Here is a 21,373-nt window from a genome sequence, read left to right as displayed (position 1 = left end):
TGCTTATGGCGATTAATTGATAAACTTTTCTAATGTCATCACAAAGTGTGGTTTATTTAAACAATGAACATTTGTGCTATTTTTCTCATAAAACGTGCAACTTCACCTTTCCTGGAGGCTAGGAGTACCATGATGAAAATGAAGATAGTTTTATTTTCACATTTTCTGAAAGTTTGGTTACTATGGTGATAACTGTTGCCTATCCACGATGGTTACCATGGTGATAACTGTTGCCTATCCACGATCACAAGGTCAACGTGGCAGAAGGCGAAGGTAAATTCAATACCTGAGCTATAGGAAAATATGTGTGATGACACGGGGGTCCCATAGTGAACACTTGGGATGGTTAGGTACCCAGAAAGTGTGCAATAACATGGGTGTATGTTTAATTTGCAACAACGAATTTTATCGTTAAATCATATGATTGAGAGATTTTTGTTTCAAGCCTTATCCAAACAGAAAAACTGCTTATCTAAGAGCGTGTACCTTGTGGAGACTAGAAGCAGGAAAATAACTGTCAGTTTTGCTTAATTCACCGCATCTATGTTCCATGTTCCAGCATTTTTATAAACACCCTCCGTTCTGTCTATAAAATGAGCGGGGTGGGTGGGTGTTAGCTTAATTCACCGCATCTATGTTCCATGTTCCAGCATTTTTATGAACACCCTCAGTCCTGTCTCTATAATGACCATATTCAATATAAAGAAATGAAATTAATTTATCATTTTAGAGACAGAAGTTTTTCGGTCTGTGGTATCATCAAACGAAACGTGACGTCATATCTCTTGTGTTCTGACACTGATCGTTTTTAGTCTATGTGACGGCTGTTGGTGAAGAATCAGTTTTCGCGCACATATTTGAGCTTTCGACTAACATTTGAACACGAGTCTATTGATACGGTCGAAATTAATATTGTCCTCAAATATAACTAGAAAACTAATGTGTCAGATTGCTGTCACTTCGCTTAAAGAAATTCTATAATGTTTTGGACTTGTAACAAGAAATGATGATATTTCATCACGTGACACTAATCGCTATGACATGTCAATCATTTCTTGTTGGTAGCTTACAGTAGAGACATATATAACTCACATCCTTGCATATAGTTGCAGTGAGTTTGTAAATCGGCACGTCTTTTGTATTTTCTTATGTATTCAAATGTTTTTCTCCAGTATCGGAATGCGTTCACTACCTCGAAGCAGATAATCACGAATTCATTTCCGGGACAGGAGAAGTTCAGATTGTTGTCAATTATCATCTAACTGTATGGAAAGCATTGTTCAGAAACTAAAAATGATGTAAGAACTTAACCCCCTTTTTTTTCTACATGTGATACTTGTAACTGTAAAGTACGGAGCCCGTTAACTGACATGCTCCATACTTATTTTATTTCGTTTTTTCGAAATAATAATTCGTTTAAACGAAATATTATTTCGTTTTTTCGAAATAATAATTCGTTTAAACAAAATATTATTTCGTTTTATCGAAATAATATTTCGAAATAACGAATTAATATTTCGGAAAAACGAAATAAAATTTCGAAATAACGAATTGATATTTCGGGAAAACGAAATAAAATTTCGAAATAACTAATTGATATTTCGAAAAAACGAAATAAAATAAGTATGGAGCATATCAGTTAACGGGCTCCGTAGTAAAGCGATTTCAGTATCGTATCGACTGCATTTTCCAACGGACATCATGGCGAATCACAACTGAGGTCTAAACATATTGACAGCGATAGTTGCGAAGATTGAATGAATATTGTAACTCAACAATACTCTTACTTGTTTGAACACAATTATACATTAACTATCTACCCAAAATCTCCTTTGTTATCATTTAAGGGTGTTCACAGCGTTTGTGTCGGTGGTAAATGACGTCACCAGGACATGTGTCTTTCATCACATTGTTTCACGATTTTTTTTTCTAGATAAAAATTTAACGACGTTTTATTAGAGTCGTAAGAGTCGGTGTCATATTGCAAGATCAACCTGAAACTTTTGGCTGCCATGTCCTCTAGTCTGTATTCATGAAGTATGTGTCACGTGACGCATGTGCGAATAACAAATCAAAAGGGTAACCTAATTTTTTTTCCTTAAAACGCATAAGTTCTCTAGATCTACAGTCATTTTTCCTGTTACGGTGGATGGCTGTTGGTATTTCGTTGTTATAGAGCGAGGACAGATAATGAAATTGTGAATATTTGCCGTGTTGTCAGTTTAACAGAATATAAGAACTTTACAAAAAAAATCGTTGTTTTTTAAACTTCATCTAAAACGGTATTGTCTTGAGGTCAGTAGACTCATTACGGAGTCAAACGCATCATCACTTTCCTTAACAACTATGTTTTGTTTTTCGTAACATAGGAAGTATGAGCTACGGGTTTTTTTTATGATAATGTTCGAGATATGTATCTCGATAAAATCAAACTTAATGTCAAGAGATGGAAATCTGATCACTATTCTATCAACCAATAACTACGAGATTTTACTTAGTTTTAACAGTTATGTGTGCTTGTATGTACTTCCATCAAATTTCTCATGGAATTGGAATGATCTAATCAGCATACCTTACAAGAGGAAAAACAAGAGGCCCATTGGTCATTTTCTACACTGAAGACCTAAACAGCAGCAGTAGGACCAGTTATGAAATAATTCACAACCGTTCAGATCCAGAATATTTTGGCAAATAAAGACAAACAAAACGCCCAATGGACATGAGTTGCTCACCTATTCAACGGCTTAAACAGAGGACTTTCCCGGTGCAAAATTGAAATCCCATTCCTCAAGCATGTTACTATACAAATACCATGATCAATTGTAAATCATATGAATAAAAATATCTTCATCCAGTTATGTCACCAAAGCTATATCGATAGCTAGGGTCTTTTGGTTAATGAGAAGAAATCTTTTGAATATTTTAACACATTTGACAAATGTAATCTTGAAAGTGGGTCAAGGTAATTCATTTGAACAACTTTGGTAGGTCTTCATCCCGGTAGCGTGCTACAAGTCCAATACCACGTCCTTGGCGTTTTGATTATTGAAAAAAAAATTTGAACACATTTGACCCCTGTGACATTGAAAGTAGGTCAATTTAAACAACATGGTAGATCTTCATTCCAGCACGACACATGTCAACAAAAGTGATTTGAGTCTTATATTTTTTGTGAAGACGTTATTTTCAGATTTAAACACATTTCACCCTTACGACCTTAAAAATGAATCAAGAACATTGATTTGAACTTTTTAGTAGCGCTTTATCTCAGCATGCCCATAACCCCAATATCAGCAAAATTTCAACACTAGACGCCTTAAAAATTGGTGATCGCCTTTCATTTGGAAAAAAAAAAAAAAAAAAAAAACCAGCTCCTCTTGTTGTAAAGTGCATTTTTATTTTGGCGTTCTGGAGTGTTTTCATTTTGACTTAGCAAAGAATTTAAAATGTTAGGACTATAACACTTTAACAATAACTTTCGTTGAAAACCTAAACCAAAATAAACCAGACCAATCAAATACGATACACTCAAAAGATGTAAATGTATAATATATACACAAGGAAATATTGGTTGAAAGAAAATGATTTTGAAGTTGATTTGTACATGCATTGTATACATGTAGACTAAACTACAACAGTGAAAATCCAAGACACGTTACATAGGCTTACATATTCAGAGTTACCTCCCCTTTGTACATAGTTTATCAATAGACGTCGCCGCCATTGCACGTGACTTTTAGAGGGTTGCTAAGGCGCCATATTCCATTTGTGAGTCAATCATGGAGTCGTGCTCTGGAATCATTCCGAAGAAAATGAGCTGTAGAATGCATATATTGAAAGAAGAAACAATTGACAGTCTTGTCAAGGGACGAGAGTAAGTTACTTATCATTTTGATATGAATATTTGAAAGTAAAATATATAGAACCTCTATATAGGACCTCTTTAAACTCTAGCCGTATTGGATTAGCTCATGTAGTATTTGACAAGGAAAGTCTATTTATATTTTGTTTTTAACTATTTCAGGATAGCCGGACATATTAAGCATGTCATCAAAGCCAGACTAGAGTATGAATCATCTCGATTACAACTCGTAGAAAAGCAAAACAATTCTACTTTAAAGTCATTGAATGAGAGTGGTAAGTACTAAATGTCGGATCTTTTAACTGCACAGGTCCTTTCTATCACTGAATGAAGTAGTTTTAATCATAATTCGGTTTGTTTGTTTAGTATTTTGATTTTGCAAGATTTCATAACCTGTGGTAATGTAGATCTTCTTAAAACATTGTTCATAGCTTTTGACTTTCTCTGTCATTGAATTGTCCAAATAATTATTTTCTATATATCAAATATCTTTGGCTGGGTCGCACATAGTGCAAATCCGGGTTATAATATGGTGAATGTTGGGCGGCGCGCGTGCGGGGAAAAGGGGTACCAGTTTTGTAGAATCAACTCCTCTTAGAATTTTTAACGTTGAAGCTTGAAACTTTGTAGGATGTTTAAATATATGTTGAAGATGTGCACCTCCCATTATGGATTAATTCCGGACGTTTTTTCTTGATACTCAACAAATGAAACACCCTTAACTGTCTTATGAATACCATGTAACATTGCACTCATCCAGCAACCCAGCCAGTTGTGTCTTTGCCCCATTTTTTTCGAAATATAGAGAATTTTACAAATTATACACAGTTACCTCTCTTCATAAATGTCAAATGTTTATGCTGCCCCTTAAATGATGCAAGATTTTTTTTATATCAAACTGCTTGAAGACTACTATTGTTGAATTAATCCACCTCAAAGTGTTGAATGGACACATGAAAAAGCAATTTTAGACAAACTATGATAATTCACAGAAGTTTCGTTATAAAATATTCATCAACAAGCAGCTGTATATTTTGCACTTGTTCACAGCATCAAGTTACTGCCTCTTTGAGAGTTTTAAGGAGAAATACCAAGCTTACATGAAAAGTACTGTCATCCTCCAACAGGGCATTGTGTCCAAATTAGCAGAAGTTGGTGGACCATATGAAACAATTAAAAGGTAAAATTTAGCCTTCACGAAAGTCCCTTGCTTGCAAAAAAGGGTGTGAAATATCAGTATATTTTATTGTAAGATTAAATATAAATCGTTTACAAAGTATTAATTGTTTACTTGATATGCAATTTGCCTCAGACATTCTCTTATTTTGGTGTAGGTAGGAATTATTTTCTGTTCATTATAAAATGTATTTTTTTTATAAAACAGATGGCTGGATACTCCTAAAACAAAAACAAGACCAGAAGAATTGAAAAAACAATATTTCAACTTGCTTGATGATCATGCAAACAAAATCAATCTTTTAAAAAAAGAGAAAAAGGTAATTTTTAAAATGTCATATTGTGTTATTCAAATTTCATTATTCTAAATCATAATTTTGTCTTTTACTTTTGTATCACTAACAAGTTTTCATCTGGTGTAAAATTATCGTTTCATTATCCATGATGCTATTTCAACCGAGTAATGAAAATGTTTTTATTAATAATCCAGACATTGACAAAGATACGTGAACAACTATCAAAATGCCAGAAGAAACTACAAAATGTTCAAGCTGCTCTGCAGATTAGTGTTAATTTGGATGTAGATGTATCAGCCCGTCAAATCAAAGAGCAGAGAACTCTTAAAGGGTTGGAAAAAGAATTGATCAGTCGTCTTAACAAATCTCTGAGACAGTGCCAGGCACTAGTGGTAGAAGAAGTCGAAAGCCGGAAATTCCTTAAAGAGGTAATAATTAATTTTGTGAAATTTGTATGCAAAATGCAGCTTTCTGATTTGATGATTTTTTCTTTTAATTTCTCAAATAAAAAATCTAGCTCTGCCTACTTAATAATGATAATAATAACATGCATTAATTCAGTTTGGACATAGTTTTTTCTTTCATATTAGCATGTAAACTAAAAAATATTCCTATCAAAGCTTGAATAAAATCAGCAGTTCTATCAGTACGGAGATTATATGATAGGGCATCATATATAACATTACTCCTTCTGTTACGAGTGGTACTCTGTATTCTGATTTTCCTCTCTACTCTCTTTTATAATTTGTGTTGGGAGTATAATAGTCTATGTGTTACCAGTTTGTTTAAACATCTAATTTTGTAAGTGGTTGAATAAATTATTTCAAAAGTTTAAGAAAACTGACATGTTATTATCCTTCAATCTTTTCAATACATATTCAAATCAGCATTTGAATTATGAACCTCTCGCATGATAGTAAGGAAAACACTTTTTTAAAACTTGATGGCAGGGTATGATCAGGATAGCAGGAGAAATAGAAAAATTTGAAGAAGAACGTGTGAAAGTTAGCAACGCTGCCATGAACAAATTTGTACAGATCTTGAACCAGCAGGAGACCAACAGGTAGGATGTTATTAGTAATAAGACAGAGCACCTAAACATAACCTGTTCGTTGGGTTAGGGATGTAGAACAGGACAGTTGTGATATTTAGAATTTGTTGGCTTTGCAGTAGCGATGCCATTGGATGGAGTGTCTGGGTGGGTTTATTACCAGGGGGTGTTCCCGATTTGCCCGCTTTTTATTTAACAATGAAAGGTGTTGTTTTAGGAAGACAATAGAAAACCAATTACAGTCAATTTCAGATTAACTATAGATTTCACCTGAGTTCATTTACCTGTGTTTTTACGTGTGAACTATTACCCGAGATTCTACCTGTAGTCTACATTACATTTTATCTTATTTTGTTTCATTTATTTTATTACACACATTATATTAGATAGCAAAAGCAGAAAGTTTATCATTTCTTACACATTACATACATATATATAAAATTAAACATAAAGCAGAAAGTTCGTCATTTCTTATACGTATAAATACAATTAAACATACAAAAAGTAGAAAGTTTGTCATTACACATTGCATACATATAAATGAAATAAAACATAGTATTCTAAAGGATGTTTGACAGTCCAGCACATTGCACATTATTATCAGTCCACATTGCACATTATATTTGAGGTCGATGGCTTGGGTAATTAAATAATATAAGTATACTTACATTTAGAAAACATAAAATGATTTGTATAGGTATAATAAAAAATGAATACAATTAATACCAATGGATATTTTGTTTAATTATACATAATGATTAATATCCTAAAATATTTCATCATCATTATCAATTTACTTACTATGGGGCCCTTAATATATACTTAATATATATTCGTCAGACAAATTTATCAAAAATGTAAAACTTTAATTCTGATATAATGTAATATTTCAGTGAATTTTAACCTCCTCTAGTAAATGATAATGAATTAAAATAAATTGAAATTTATATATTTTCAACGTAAAGAAATAAAATGCAATGCTTTTTTATTTTATATATTTTTAAAAACTCAATCAAATAGCTATCATCTAATAGGCTAGATGGCAAAGGTGACCATATGTAAAATACAGGTAAAAACACAGGTAAACACAGGTAAATTAGTATGAAATAGACTATAATCCTTATCACTACATTCTTCCGCCCATGTTATTTTAAATAGTGGGCAAATCGGGATACAGCCATTACCAGATATGTGGTGTCATAAATTCTTCCTGCATTTCATTTGATTTAATGATAATATGTTGTAATTTATTTTGATTACATCTTCACAGAAGCTCCTACCAGCACAACAAAGTGACTCTGTGAATTTTTTTGTTTCTTTTTAAAGATATTGCTTGAAAGATATTTAACAAGGATATTGGATTATCAGTATTTTCAAGTTTGGAATTTGATTATAATTTCTTACATGCAGAACTGAAAAAATACAGGCAACGCTTGATCTGATGGCATCAGTATCACCAACATTCATAGACCTTCCCAATGCCACCTTGACGAGAAAAGATGACATCTTTATCTACAAATTTCCGAACATTGCAGTAGGTATTATACAAAGAACAGCTACTAGTATAATGCTTAAGTGATCTTTACTGAGGTAAATGACTTCCTTAATCTTTCGATACTAAAGGAGCTTGAACCAGGTTGTGTGTTAAATGGACAGTGTTGATCAACAGCCTATCATGGTCCTGTCAGACAGTGTAAGGAATTATCATATTACATGTTTGAAAAAATACATGTAGCGTATGGTTCTATAAGGCAATGTGTCAGAATACACAGGTTTGATGAATAAAATATCATGATCCTAAAAGATATTGTGACAGAATATTCAGGTTTATTAATAATATAACAGGGCCTGGTGCTATGAGGCAGAATACGCAGGTTTGGTAGATAACATGCTAGTAGGTCTTGGTCCTTTAGGGCAGAATATCAGAATTCACAGACTTGATAAATTACAAAACTTCTTCCGCTGTATAGTGTTAAAAAACTAAGGATTTGAGGATGCTGAATTTCACATTAAAAAAATCTTTGAGTGTAAAATTTAGTATATTTCTATGATGTTAGTGTTTATCTCAGTAGTCTGTTGATGATGCAGATAATTATAATCAAAAATGGATAAAATTTCTTAAAACATGCCTGATTGAAAAAGTTATGTGTATTTTTCAGGAGCATCTGCAAGAAATGGGTTTTCCAGAGACAGCTACTGCTCCAGATTCTGTATACAGACAGATCTTAGAATCTCCCAATACTGATTCTACAACTTCCTCTCTTCAGGAGATAGAGTCATCTTCAATACAATCTTCCTTCTCCAAAGGTTCAAACGGTAGTTGCCAGTACCATTATTTGTTAATGAATTGTACATGACCTTGCTTCATGTTCATGGTGGTACATGGACAAAGAATGAACCACATCCCTTCTGAGCATGCACATCAACATTATTTCATTTCATTGTTTAATCAAAAGTTCATCTATTATTAAAAGAAAATTTCAGAAGAGTAATAGGGGTTGGTGTAGTTATAATGATGCTTCACAAACTTTAAAGAAGGGAATAATTTATGCCAGTTTTATCTTAAAATTATGGCAATTTAAATTTAATGCTGATTTTCATAATTTTGTTTGTTTCAACATCAGATGGTGAACATTCCAATGACAAGGTTAGAAAACATTCTAAAACTAAAACAACAGGAGCAAACATCAACAAGAAATCTAAACAAGAAAACACTGACGAGGTGATGGCACAATCAAAACATTCCAAGAAAGTAAGAAAATCAGTCAGAAAGGAGGAAATGTCTACAGTGCAGGAATTCAATATAACAATGTCCCCACAACCTGCTGATCAGGAAACACCAGTAAGGAAGTTTTCTGAGCTAACCCAAGATTCAGATGATGAAGATGATACACCACCACCTCATGTCTGTAGACAAGGATGGGTAAACAGTGAGGAAGAGCAAGTGTCTCTTAGCAAGATGGAGCAGAGGGACGCAGCCCAATACCCTTATCATGGTGTACCTCTGGAACAGTCTCGTCCACTTAAGGCTCTGGTTACACACAGATCTTTAGATAACACCCACCTCAGCTTTGAAAAAGGTGTGGAATTCAAACATAAACAGTAACTATCAAGCTTTGAATAAACATCAAAATGTGTCCCTTAATTGATGGCAGTTGATTTTTGTGACACCTGCAGAGCTGGCAGGCACTTAGGGATCACTTTGTCCGTCGTCACAAGGGAACAGATTAAGTGTGATTCCCAGCTGTCTGTGACCCTTCTTGGCTGAGTTATGCCCCTTTGAACTTAGAAAATTCTTTGGGAATATTGTTTTCCAGATATTTTTCAATTATGCTTTGAGTTAGCATAATGAAATGTTGTATATGGCTTCTTGGTGGAAGATTACAGATCAAGTTCAATTCTCAGCTCTCTGTGACTCTTCCTGACCCATTGAACTCAAATTCTTTGGGAATATTGTTTTCTGGAATTTTCTTGGTTATGCTTCGAGTTATGAAAATGCAATTTTGTATATGAGTTCTTGGTCAAAAGTTACGCACCAAGTTCGCTTCTTGGCAGTCTGTAACCCTTCTTGGCAGTGATATGTCCCTTTGAACTTGGAAAATTTCTCAGGAATATTGCTTTGTGCAGTTTTCCCTTTATGCTTCAAGTTATAGAAATGAAATTTGGTATTACAACTTTATGGTTGATTGTTGCACATCCAGTTCAATTTCTGGGTGACCGTGACACTTTATGCAGGCGACACACAGTTCTGAGGAACTCTTGTTATTATACATTTATATCTATTTTAGAAGTCCTTGATATTTACCTTTGATGCTTAATTTCAGGACAAAAATTGGTACAGACCCACAAAGCTACAGGGGACAGCATTGCCTATGGTTACACAGGCAAACATAGCTACAGCAAGGTCAAGTACGGCTATTTCAGTCTCCGGCAGATGAAGACATGGAAACCAACTACAAAGAATATTATCAAAAATTTGATTACATAATTTGACAACTTTTTAGAGCAGTTTTTAAACTTTTTAACTTCTTGTGTCCTATGCATTGATTCTGATAGCATGGAAACACTCTGATATCAAGCCTTTAACAATATCAGATATATATATTTGTTTGGGTTCTGATACACTTTTAGTTTAAGTAAAAAGTTTTATTGCAGATCAGTTTTTCTGCAAGAAAGAAATACAATTTTGAAGAAGCAAAGATATAAAAAATGAATTACAGATGTTTGTTAATCTATTTAGAAGAAAGAACAGTGATCATGGATATGATTGTAACATTGTATTTGGATTTTAAAAGAACTGTCGAGAAAACAGAGTTTTAATAGTTTACGGTCTTTGTTATAGTGTTATTGTTATAGAGACAAATTCGAAATCATTTAAATAATGGACATGGTATGAGGGTTCTAATGTATACATTCAGCAATAAGTGCATGACTGGTAATAAGCCCATGCATGTCTTAAATATTGCTGTCAAGTAGAATTGCAATAACTTAAGGCCACCCCTAAACTCTGAGCCAGAGTTTGTTGACTCCCTGGCATTGTTGCAGATTAAATATGGCACAGAGTCTACTGACAGTGACCAGTTATGTATAAAACATGTATCGAACAGCAACAGAAATCTTGCAGATAATATTTGATAATACATACAAAGTGCTTTTGGTGAATTTTAAACATTCTGATAATGTAGATTCATTTATTTCCTTGAGAAAGAAACTAGCAGAAACATTTTGGGTCATTTTATAAATAACTGATAATTACCAAGAAGGTTTGTGATAATTTATGTAGAGATATTATTTCATATGATCAATTTTCCATTTTCATGTTAATTTGTATTTTGGCTAAATATTTTCAAGTAACATAATTTTTTTTGTGCAAAAAGCATGAAGACCAAGATTTCTGAGATGCACTTGGCATGAAACATTAAATTTATACAGGGATATAGTACTTCATATTGGGATATGATCTTTTAATATATCATATATATATATGGAGATATTTTTCTTTTCTTTTGATAAGAACTGGTATTTTTCTATAATGAAGTATAGTACATTTTTCAAATTTTCACTTGTAAGTGATATGTTATCCATGTTGTTCTTATATTTGTCACATTTGAAAAGGTTTTTTCTTTATAATGAATCTGTTTCTTATCTATTAAATTTAAGGCTGCCTGATTTTGGTGCTATTTACATTCTCTCCTAATATTAAGAATTATTCAAATATTTCTTTATCATCATTGATCTCTGTGATATTTTCCTTTACATTTTAGATATATCAATAAAAAGTTATTTTACTATTAATATTTGTTATCTTAATTTTTTATACAAGCCCAATATAAACAACCTGTGGAAAATGGATTGCATGCTGTATGTTTGTTTGACGAGATCTTGACAACCACCATTGTATGATATTTATTGTGTCCTTGTTGATTGATATTTACCCTTCTTTTCTCTTCTATCCTGTCATTTGCACTGAACATTGGACATAAGCAATAAGGCTTAAAGTGAAACTTTCTTACCCTTAACTCATTGGGACAAAGACCCCTCCAGTACTTCCATAAAGAGCAATAATAAACTAACTCAAATTCAAAGATGGCCATCTGTCAGCCATTTTGTTTCTCCAATAAGTTCCAAAATGGACAAGAAACCAAAAGTAGCCTTAGTATGCAATTTGGGAATGGCCCATCAGCTACTTTTCTACAGATATAGCGACAATTACTGTCAAAATCAAAGATGACCATCTGGCAGCTATTTTTTCCATTCTGATAATAGATAGTGCACAACAACAAATCTATGACTACCATTTAGCGAAATCTAATCCTCCAGAAGTAGCGATAACAAACTTACTGTCAAAATCCAAGATGACTGCCGTCGGACACCTTGCTCTTTTTTATCAGTTCCAAAACTGACAAGGATAATCATTTAGCTCTAGAAATAATGATGGAACTATTACTACTATTGGCATCAAAAATGGCCGTCTGTTGATCATTTCCTCGAAATAGACGTAGCACAACAATGGATATGTTAATATTGATATGTTTGAGAAGAATCAATGCAAGTTTTTAAGAAAAGAATGACATTTTAATGGTAGCAACAATTGTTTAAGGATATATGGATCATTAAATAATTGCAGGAAAAGAACACTGAACAGCTTAGCTTCTACCCTAGGTTTTGTCAAATGAAGCCTCTCTCATTCATTTAAGTTAGAAGTTGATGCTATCAGGGTAAATTGCAAAGCAATTGGTAAAAAAAGCAAATTAGTAAGAAAATAGTGTAATGCTTCATTTACCATGGCCATGGTGAAATGTACCCCCCTCCCACTGCCCCATCCTAAATTGCCCCACCCATGACCTATTTTTTGTTATATATGTGTTTATGTGATTGAATCAAGATGAATTGCAAATTAAATGGTGAAAAAAGTTAATTAGTAAGAAAATAGCCATGGCCATGGTGAAGTGAACCCACCCCTGACCCACCCTACCCGAAATCTCCCCACCCTGTTTTTTATGCTTTATTATGTATTGAGGAATATAATTAAGTAAACTGATAAAAAGTTAAGTGAATACAGCAATTGAAAACAAAACATAAAAACATATTTTACAGCTAATCTATTGAAAAAAAATCCCAATGGTGCAGAGTAATGGTATTAATCTGTAATTCGAAAGGCTTCAAGTTTTTCCTATGTTTTTGAAAGATTGAAGTTTCCAAATAAATCTAAACATATCAGACAGAGGAAAGTCTATGGATGAAGCTGTATTTTTTTTTTTTTTTACATATTTTGACTAATTGTGTCAATACCCACAGCTTTAATAATAGTTAATAGTTAACGATAAGCAAAATATCAATGATGTCCTTTAATTTGAACGGTTATGGTAGATATGGTCGCGTCCATTTTAAGTTCTACAGACAGTGTTAAAGTTAAAAAGATAAAAATAAATGAATTGAGAATTTATTGTTTAATTTTTCCAATTTAATATTGACCATTCAAAGACAGATAAATGTCACTCTTTTCTCATTTCTCTTACGACTCCGAGTGTTCAACTTATGCCTATAACTATAAGCATAAGCAAAGAAATTTCCGGATAATTTCTCCCTCCGGGGATTTTAGCGTTTCGCTTATTAGAAAACTTATATATTTCTGATTTTTTTAGATAGACATTAAATATTTTCTTAGTTTGGCTTTGTGCTTTATTTTTAATAAATATTTATTAGTACCATAAAGGATACATGAACCGAACATTCTGGAAAAAACAAGTAAAATAATATTCACTGCGGACCTTCAATACAAAAAAATCATGGCGCTTGCTGATGTTTGTGGATTGAAGTTCCAGCCACTTCAGAGCTCCTTACTTTGTGGAGACAGCTCGGACTCTTCACGTTTAGTAGACGATGCTTTAACATCTTCTCACAACTTCACATTGCCGAACAATTTTGACGTAAGTTCACGTTTATTCTTTTACTTTGTGTAACCGGCATGAACCTGGCATAATCTGCTGTCTCATTCCACTGGCAATTTGGCTATGGTAGTAATCATCTTCACAACAGATTTCAGTCTCCATGTCATGCGCTAACTTTAGAGAAACGCTGTATATTTTTACATTTGTGTTTTTTTCTGCGATAAAACATATTTGTTCAAACTTAAGAAATAAAATTCCAGCCTATTATATAGTCCTTGTTACATGAAAGTAATTATGGAACCTACTCTGCTCTTTTGATTTTAAGAACCCATTTAATGGGTAGATAAAGAGCAGTTTTACTAATTTCCGTTAGTAAACATGTTTGTAACAACAAATTAAATAGTTATTTAAACCAGCATTTATATTTTAAAGGAAATTTTAAGTTAAAGGAAATTCTTTATAAATGATTCATTGAACTGAGGATATGTATTTATATCTTTGATTGTAATATTTAAGTAAATCAGAAAGAAATTCTGTCAAATTAATGCACATTCTATAAAGTATTGCTGCTTTCTGTAACTGTTGAACTTAGTCCAAATTATTCTGATGTTCTATTAACTTTTTTTCATTTCGGTCTGGATTCGATGAATGTCTGAAGTCCGGCCCTTTATATAAAGTGACGATAATAAGCGACTCATGTCCTGGGTCAGCATTCAAATGATGCCTGTGAAAAAAAATTGTCATTTTCATGTGCATATCACAGGTTAATCAGAAGGTCTGTTCATTATCTATCTGGTATATACATCCTTTTTGTCTTAAAGGGGTACCTCAATGATAAATATAACTATATGCTGAAATTGCAAAATTTAAACTTGTGGCAGTATAGAGTACCCACAACAGTGTATTTGTTTCTATCAGGAATGTATCACACATTCCTATTTATATTGGTGATTTTCATTTTTTAGGGTAAAAATTAAATACAGCATTCATGAAATTTCCAAAAATTGAATCTGTTCAGTTTTTCCTTCTCAGTCCTTGTAACATTAATACTTACACAAGTATGACGACCTTGGATTAGGAATTGTGTCAAGTTCCAGTGATTCTTATTTTAGCATTTATTAGCATAAGTAATGGACACTACTGTAGGGAACAAATACTGATATTCACTGTGGAACATATGTAAATTTGATAGGTGTTGAAATAACGAGGGCGAACACCGGTTCCAGTTCCAGTTGTCTATTCGGTTTATCTAATTATAAAGACCCCCAACAATGGGTCAAGGGTCCTAAAGTAACATAGGGCTCATTAATCACATGAATATCATCAGGATCGTAGACGATCAAAATTTACGGGACAAACGCCTCAAATGTCGAACGGAGGTTTGAAACGTCCGTACTGGTCAACGTCCCCTTTGTCCACTAAAAAACCCGCCAAAGACCCAAAGAACGAAAACAAGACAATAACTGGACCTACGTAGACACACTACGTCACATAGATAAACTGGACATATAGACGCAACATATATACATACATCTTAACGATAACAAACGACGCGAAAATTCAAACGACGCGAAAATTCAAACGACGCGACGCTAAACAACGGCGGCCAAAATTAGCTAAAAACCGACCCTATTACACATATATAACCAAAATTTTGGTATGTAGTATCACTAGACACTATGAATCATAGGATCCACCTGTACACTAGACACCATGATCTTTCTTCGAATCTTTCATAATTGTTGATATTTAGTGTCTTGTTTATATATCTTTCAGCCAGTTGAAAACCTGAAAGCATTTACTGATCCAAAAAGTGACGTGAAGATTCAATTTCATCATGGAACAACTACACTTGCATTCAAGTTCCAACATGGTGTCATCGTGGCTGTGGACTCCCGAGCTACTGCTGGTTCCTACATTGGTGAGTCTTTCAACCAGGATGGTTCAGTGCCTGAGAGTCTTTCTCCAACTGTCCACAACCTACCTGTACTCTTACATATTTAACTTAGGAAGGGTAAACAAGACTCTTTATAAACTTTGATGTCATACATTTTTTGAGCTCAAATTTCATGGTTTTATTTTTTAAAAAAAGTGGCATTTTTGTCGGCACATGATTTCATGGTTAAATTTTCCTATTGAAGTCCAAAAGTAATGTAATTTATGTCTATTTTATCTGTTTATTTTTTTGTGGTCTATAAAATCTGGAATAGGAGTAATCACATATTCATGGTCAGTAAAAGTAAAAACCTGATGAAAGTTTAAGATTTAACAGAATTATGATGGTTTGCTTGATTGCTGTATTACACACAGTTGTCTAATTTTGTTTGCAAGCTTCTTTTTGAATGGCAAAAAGTTTATACAAAAGATGAAGTCTTGAACAACAATTTTTGGCAAAATGGATCATTGTTCATCATGATTTACATTGAAAATAACATACCATGTGCAACTGCTATGCATATGAAAATGACAATTTCTTTCCACAATTAACGTTTGAATGCCGACCCAAGTGCAGGTCACTTATTTCCCTAACTTTATATAGAGCTGGAGTTTGATGTTCATTGACTTCTGCAGACTGATATAAAAAAAAAGGTGATAGAATATGAAAATAATTCAGGATTACTTCAACTACCCGTGTGTCATGAGTTATGGTACTTTGTTCACATTTGATGCCCATGGTCTGCTTACTCACTCACTGTTTTTGAAATTTTCTTCTGCAGCCTCCCAGACAGTGAAGAAGGTGATTGAAATAAACCCATACCTCCTAGGGACAATGGCTGGGGGTGCAGCTGACTGTTCCTACTGGGAGAGGTACCTTGCTAAACAGTGCAGGTATGTATTATATTCATTATATATTACCTCCATTTACCTATAAGAGGTGCTAGTATGCTCCTTTTCACTACATACATGATAACGCTTTGGTGTCTTGTGCAAGATAAAATCAGCATTTAAAACTTAGATAGCTTTGAACTTCACAAACTTACGCTTTTTTTATGGCACTAGATTATTCCTACAGCTCCAACATGATTATTTATCAATGTGGCAAATAGGTTGAAAATTTTACTACGTTTTTTTTTTTAATTTCATATTTCTGCACAAGGAATAATGATATGAGAATTTTGAATAATGACTATCATAGATTGACATGGTATTTTTTTTCTTCAGAATCTACGAACTCCGCAACAAAGAAAGAATTTCTGTTGCAGCAGCATCCAAAGTGTTGGCAAATATTGTATACAGTTACAAGGGGATGGGGCTGTCCATGGTAAATATTGTATACAGTTACAAGGGAATGGGGCTGTTGATGGTAAAATTGTATACAGTTACAAGGGGATGGGTGTGTCTATGGTAAATATTGTATACAGTTATAAGGGGATAGGGCTGTTGATGGTTAATATTGTATACAGTTACAATGGGATGGGGTTGTTGAATGTGATTGTGTTACCTTGATCATCTTGTGAAGCTCCATCTTTATCCATTGACTTAGGAAACTAGTTTATTTCAGTACATACAGCAATATTCTGTAATAGAATATACTTGGGTGTCATACTGGAGAGAATCTGATTATTGAGATAATGTAATTTGTTGTTGAATTGTCTTAATTATAATTTATAAAGTTGTATAACATTGTTTGAGTTTGAATTTCAGTAAATAAGTGTATACAATGATCTCCTATTTGTGAATGTCTTTTAAACTGGAGGTCTCCTGTTTTCCAGTTTTGACCCCTTAAGAGTATGTGAAACATTTTTCACTACTGTATTCTTAATTATATCAAAACAAAATACATAATTTTAAACCTGGTAGGCAATAAGAAGTGTGTATAGCAACACATAGTGCTGTTATTGGAAATTTTATTATCCTAGAAATTCATATCATGTAAATCCATGTAATTGTTTTGTTCTTTTCCAGGGTACAATGATCTGTGGATGGGATAAGAAGGTGAGTGTCACTTTGACTCAGAAATTAGGGTTTAACGGTCATGTTTCAACTGTAGGTAGTGCACACAAACGTTGTCAATGTATCTGGATAGGAAGGAAACATCAATATGATGATGGTTAATTTAGATCAATGCACACCTTGACTGTTGGTACTATAGTTACCTGTTGGTGTTTCTATATTAGACACCAGTGTTGAAGTGGTATGATATCCGTCCATGTTTTATGATTCAGTGTGTGGCCCATTTGTAATAACTGTCTCATCATATATTTTTGTGGGACTCAGTTTTCATGATTTGAAAAAAAAATGTACTTGATTTAGTGGATAAAAACAGCTCAATAAATTTCTTTGCTTGTTTTAAGAGTATTTGGACATACAAATTCATCGTTGAAATAAATCCCTGATGAAAATGAATGGTTTTACAGCACATATTTAGTGACAAGGCAATGGTTGTACAGTACATATTTAGTCACAAGGCAATGGTTTAACAGTACATGTTTAGTCACAAGGCAATGGTTGTACAGTACATATTTAGTCACAAGGCAATGGTTGTACAGTACATATTTAGTCACAAGGCAATGGTTTTACAGTACATATTTAGTCACAAGCAATGGTTTTACAGTACATATTAAGTCACAAGCAATGGTTTTACAGTACATGTTAAGTCACAAGGCAGCATTGGAAATATCTGATTTTGTGTAGAGTATTTTAGCCTGTGTAAGGAAAGATTGATTGAAACACCTACAGAGACATCTTCCATGTAAACAGTGATGTGATTGGCTGTTTACGTGTGGTTGTCCGAAGATATCTGTTTCCTCTTTGCCGTTTTAAAATGAAATCAAACTTGGAATTGGAATATCTTTAAACTTTATAATAAGTTATGCTAAATTTTATGTAACACTATTCCACATCACCCTCCACTTCTGGCACTGCCACAAATAATGGACCCTCCCCCATGTCCAAGACAATTCACTTCAAGTCTTGGTTGTACCAAGTAGTCGTGGTAACTACAATAACACACAATATTCAGTCGTCAGAAGTGTTCTGAACAGTCCATTGAGCACTGCACCATCCTTTATTTTCATGGCCTTTCTAGTGATACCAAATGCACAAAAATCATTTCTCATCGCACACATCAGATGTCTTAAAGAGCCAGACCCACTCCTCGACCGATATTATTTTATATAAAAAAAATTAATGATTTTCTATTTTTCTCGGGTAGCAAAAGTTCTGACTAATCCTGTAATACCACAATGATAATACCGTGATATATCAAAGGCAAAGATTTATCTTTATAAATACTTTTATCATCGAATATTTGCTAAGATAGATCCATTTCATGATGTTCTATATGCTCGTTACCGTATCATAGCCCCCATTTGAGGGCCACTTTTCAATTAATCGTAGTTGTTCTCGTAATCTGCATGTTTTTGTGTCATATCTAAGCATTGAAAGATGTGATCAATACATACGTTAGATGATTTCCGTACAGGATATATAGAGTATTGATTGCATTTATTGGTGAAATCTCTTTACAAGTGATGTCACATGGACATACTTCTCACCTCTTCCTCCATTTTTGTTTTGGTTCTGACTACATCTGAATGTATCACATGACTTTTCCTCATCAATATTCATATCCTGGTGTTGATGAATGAGACTAATTCCAGCACTGATATCTCCTGTACCCTTTCAATTTCAATTTCAAAACTTTATACAACTCTTTATCTATATATTATCTATTAGTATACAACAACATTTCCAGTCAATAAGATATGAAAAAATATCTATAACGGAGTGGGTCTGGCTCTTTAACTGTAGATATTGGTTCATAATTTACTAAACATTGTTCTCAGATGTAAACATGTAAATACATTATTTACAGGGACCAGGACTATACTATGTAGACAGTGATGGGACCAGACTTACAAACAACATTTTCTCAGTCGGTTCTGGCTCAACTTACGCCTATGGTGTGTTGGACTCTGGCTATGCCTGGGATCTAACCGTGCCGGAGGCCATAGACCTGGGTCGTCGTGCGATCTACCATGCCACTCACCGTGATGCGTACAGTGGAGGAGTAGTTAACTGTAAGTCAAAATATCTTATAAGTATATTACGTACTTGTTAGTAGCAGCAGTACATGACAGTTGTGCATTTGTTTGATTAATACAAGTCATGACTGCAATAAAATTGGATTGATGAAATTCATGTCGGGGTTCAAATTTGTTTGGTTATTATTATTCATACAAGCCGTAAATTTGATGAATGGAATTTATGTCAGTTTTAGATTTGTTTGATTTATGAAATTCACGCTGGCAGTAATTTTATTTGTTTTATGCAATTCATGTGAGATGGTGTAGATTAATTTTTCAGACCTTAGTTGTTTAAATTTGAGTAATATCTCCTGTCAGGTCTTATCATTCGACCTGTTATAGTTTTAATTTCTGTCATGTGATTTACACCATATGTAATAGATAATCTATTAATAATTTACTGATGTTTGTGTTAGCAGAGGTAGGCCAGATATGTATGGTGAAAGTACTACATGAGACTGTCCTATGAATCGCCTCAGATGTGTAGTTTACTTTAATGTTGGTGTTTTTCAGTGTATCATATGAAAGAGACAGGCTGGGAGTTTATATCACAGACAGACACTGCAGAGATTCACTACAAATTCCAGGAGGAGAAAAAGCAGTCCCGGTGATGACTTCTTCCTGATCATAGCTATCTAACTCTCACAGCGAGTCTCCGCGCGGAAATTGTGTCCTCTGAATGTGTCGGATGATTTGTGTTAAGACAGTGATCCACATCATCTATTTAAAACATTGAAAAGTCTGTCTTACTAATAATTTTTGACAGATTTTTCAGTTTTCACAATTGACTTTGTCATTTGTCATCTCACTGTTAGTGATGAAATTCTAATGACTTTGATGTAAGTGCTATAAGTTACATTACTGTAGGATGCCAGTCTGTATCTATCACATGTCAGACCTAAATAAGTCTGGTATCTTACAAAATAAAAAATACATTATCATAACACTGATTTATGCTCTTTTATTTTTCTACAAAACTAAAGTACAGAAATATGTTAAATGAATATATAAAGTATAATTCCTGAAACTTTAAATTATTAGCTCACCTGGCTCAAAGGGCCACATGAGCTGTAGGGATGCCATGGTATCTGTCCATTGTCTATCATTGACTTTTTCTACAAATTTTTACTAGTCATGAATGATTGAGTAGATTTAGCCCAAATGTCTGAAGCATCCTCTGGGGAGGGGAAAAACAAACTTTTTTGATAAATTACGGGTCTGGGCCTCCTTGGATGGGAAAGGCAGGGCTCAAAAAAAGGAAAAAGAGCAAATTTTTTAAAACCCTACTCATGTGGGAATGATTGGATTTTGCCGAAATATTGTATAAACGGTGAGTCTTGGCCCCCTAGAGAGGGAGGGGCAGGGCCCAATAGGGGAAACAGAGCAAATACTTTAAAATCCTAACCTTCCTATTGGAATGATTTTATTTTCACCAGATTTGATTTGAAGCCATGTTGGATGAAAGGGAATTAATTGTATGTAAAAAGTGGGTCTCGGGGCTCCTGGAGAGGGAGGGTGAGGCCCAATAGTTGAAATGGAGGCAATTCTTAAAAATCTTGTTCCTTCTG

At 33.7% G+C, this 21,373-nt stretch overlaps 2 protein-coding genes across 2 annotated transcripts; both read left to right on the top strand.

The window, feature by feature from the left end:
* The first annotated feature begins 208 nt into the window (after positions 1-208).
* Positions 209-10,373, top strand: LOC132560028 (uncharacterized). The gene is given in 11 exon segments (XM_060224687.1): positions 209-273; positions 3,701-3,874; positions 4,025-4,137; positions 4,913-5,042; positions 5,247-5,358; positions 5,529-5,762; positions 6,285-6,397; positions 7,796-7,919; positions 8,545-8,701; positions 9,010-9,465; positions 10,210-10,373. Coding segments are annotated over 11 exon segments (1,842 nt in total).
* A 3,301-nt stretch (positions 10,374-13,674) lies between these two features.
* On the top strand, positions 13,675-20,749 carry LOC132560012 (proteasome subunit beta type-5-like). The gene is made up of 7 exons (XM_060224669.1): positions 13,675-13,815; positions 15,553-15,697; positions 16,494-16,605; positions 16,939-17,038; positions 17,683-17,712; positions 19,595-19,799; positions 20,319-20,749. Exons 1-7 carry the CDS (start codon positions 13,675-13,677, stop codon positions 20,414-20,416), a joined length of 831 nt encoding a protein of 276 aa, XP_060080652.1. The 3' UTR covers positions 20,417-20,749.
* The last annotated feature ends 624 nt before the right edge of the window (positions 20,750-21,373 follow it).

The sequence above is a fragment of the Ylistrum balloti genome, unplaced genomic scaffold (genome assembly GCF_031769215.1).
Source record: "Ylistrum balloti isolate Yb309-2 unplaced genomic scaffold, AGI_CSIRO_Ybal_v1 Utg371002, whole genome shotgun sequence".
In the NCBI taxonomy this organism is placed as follows: domain Eukaryota; kingdom Metazoa; phylum Mollusca; class Bivalvia; order Pectinida; family Pectinidae; genus Ylistrum; species Ylistrum balloti.
Note: the sequence above shows the minus strand (reverse complement) of the source record. Positions and strands in the feature narration are given on the sequence as shown.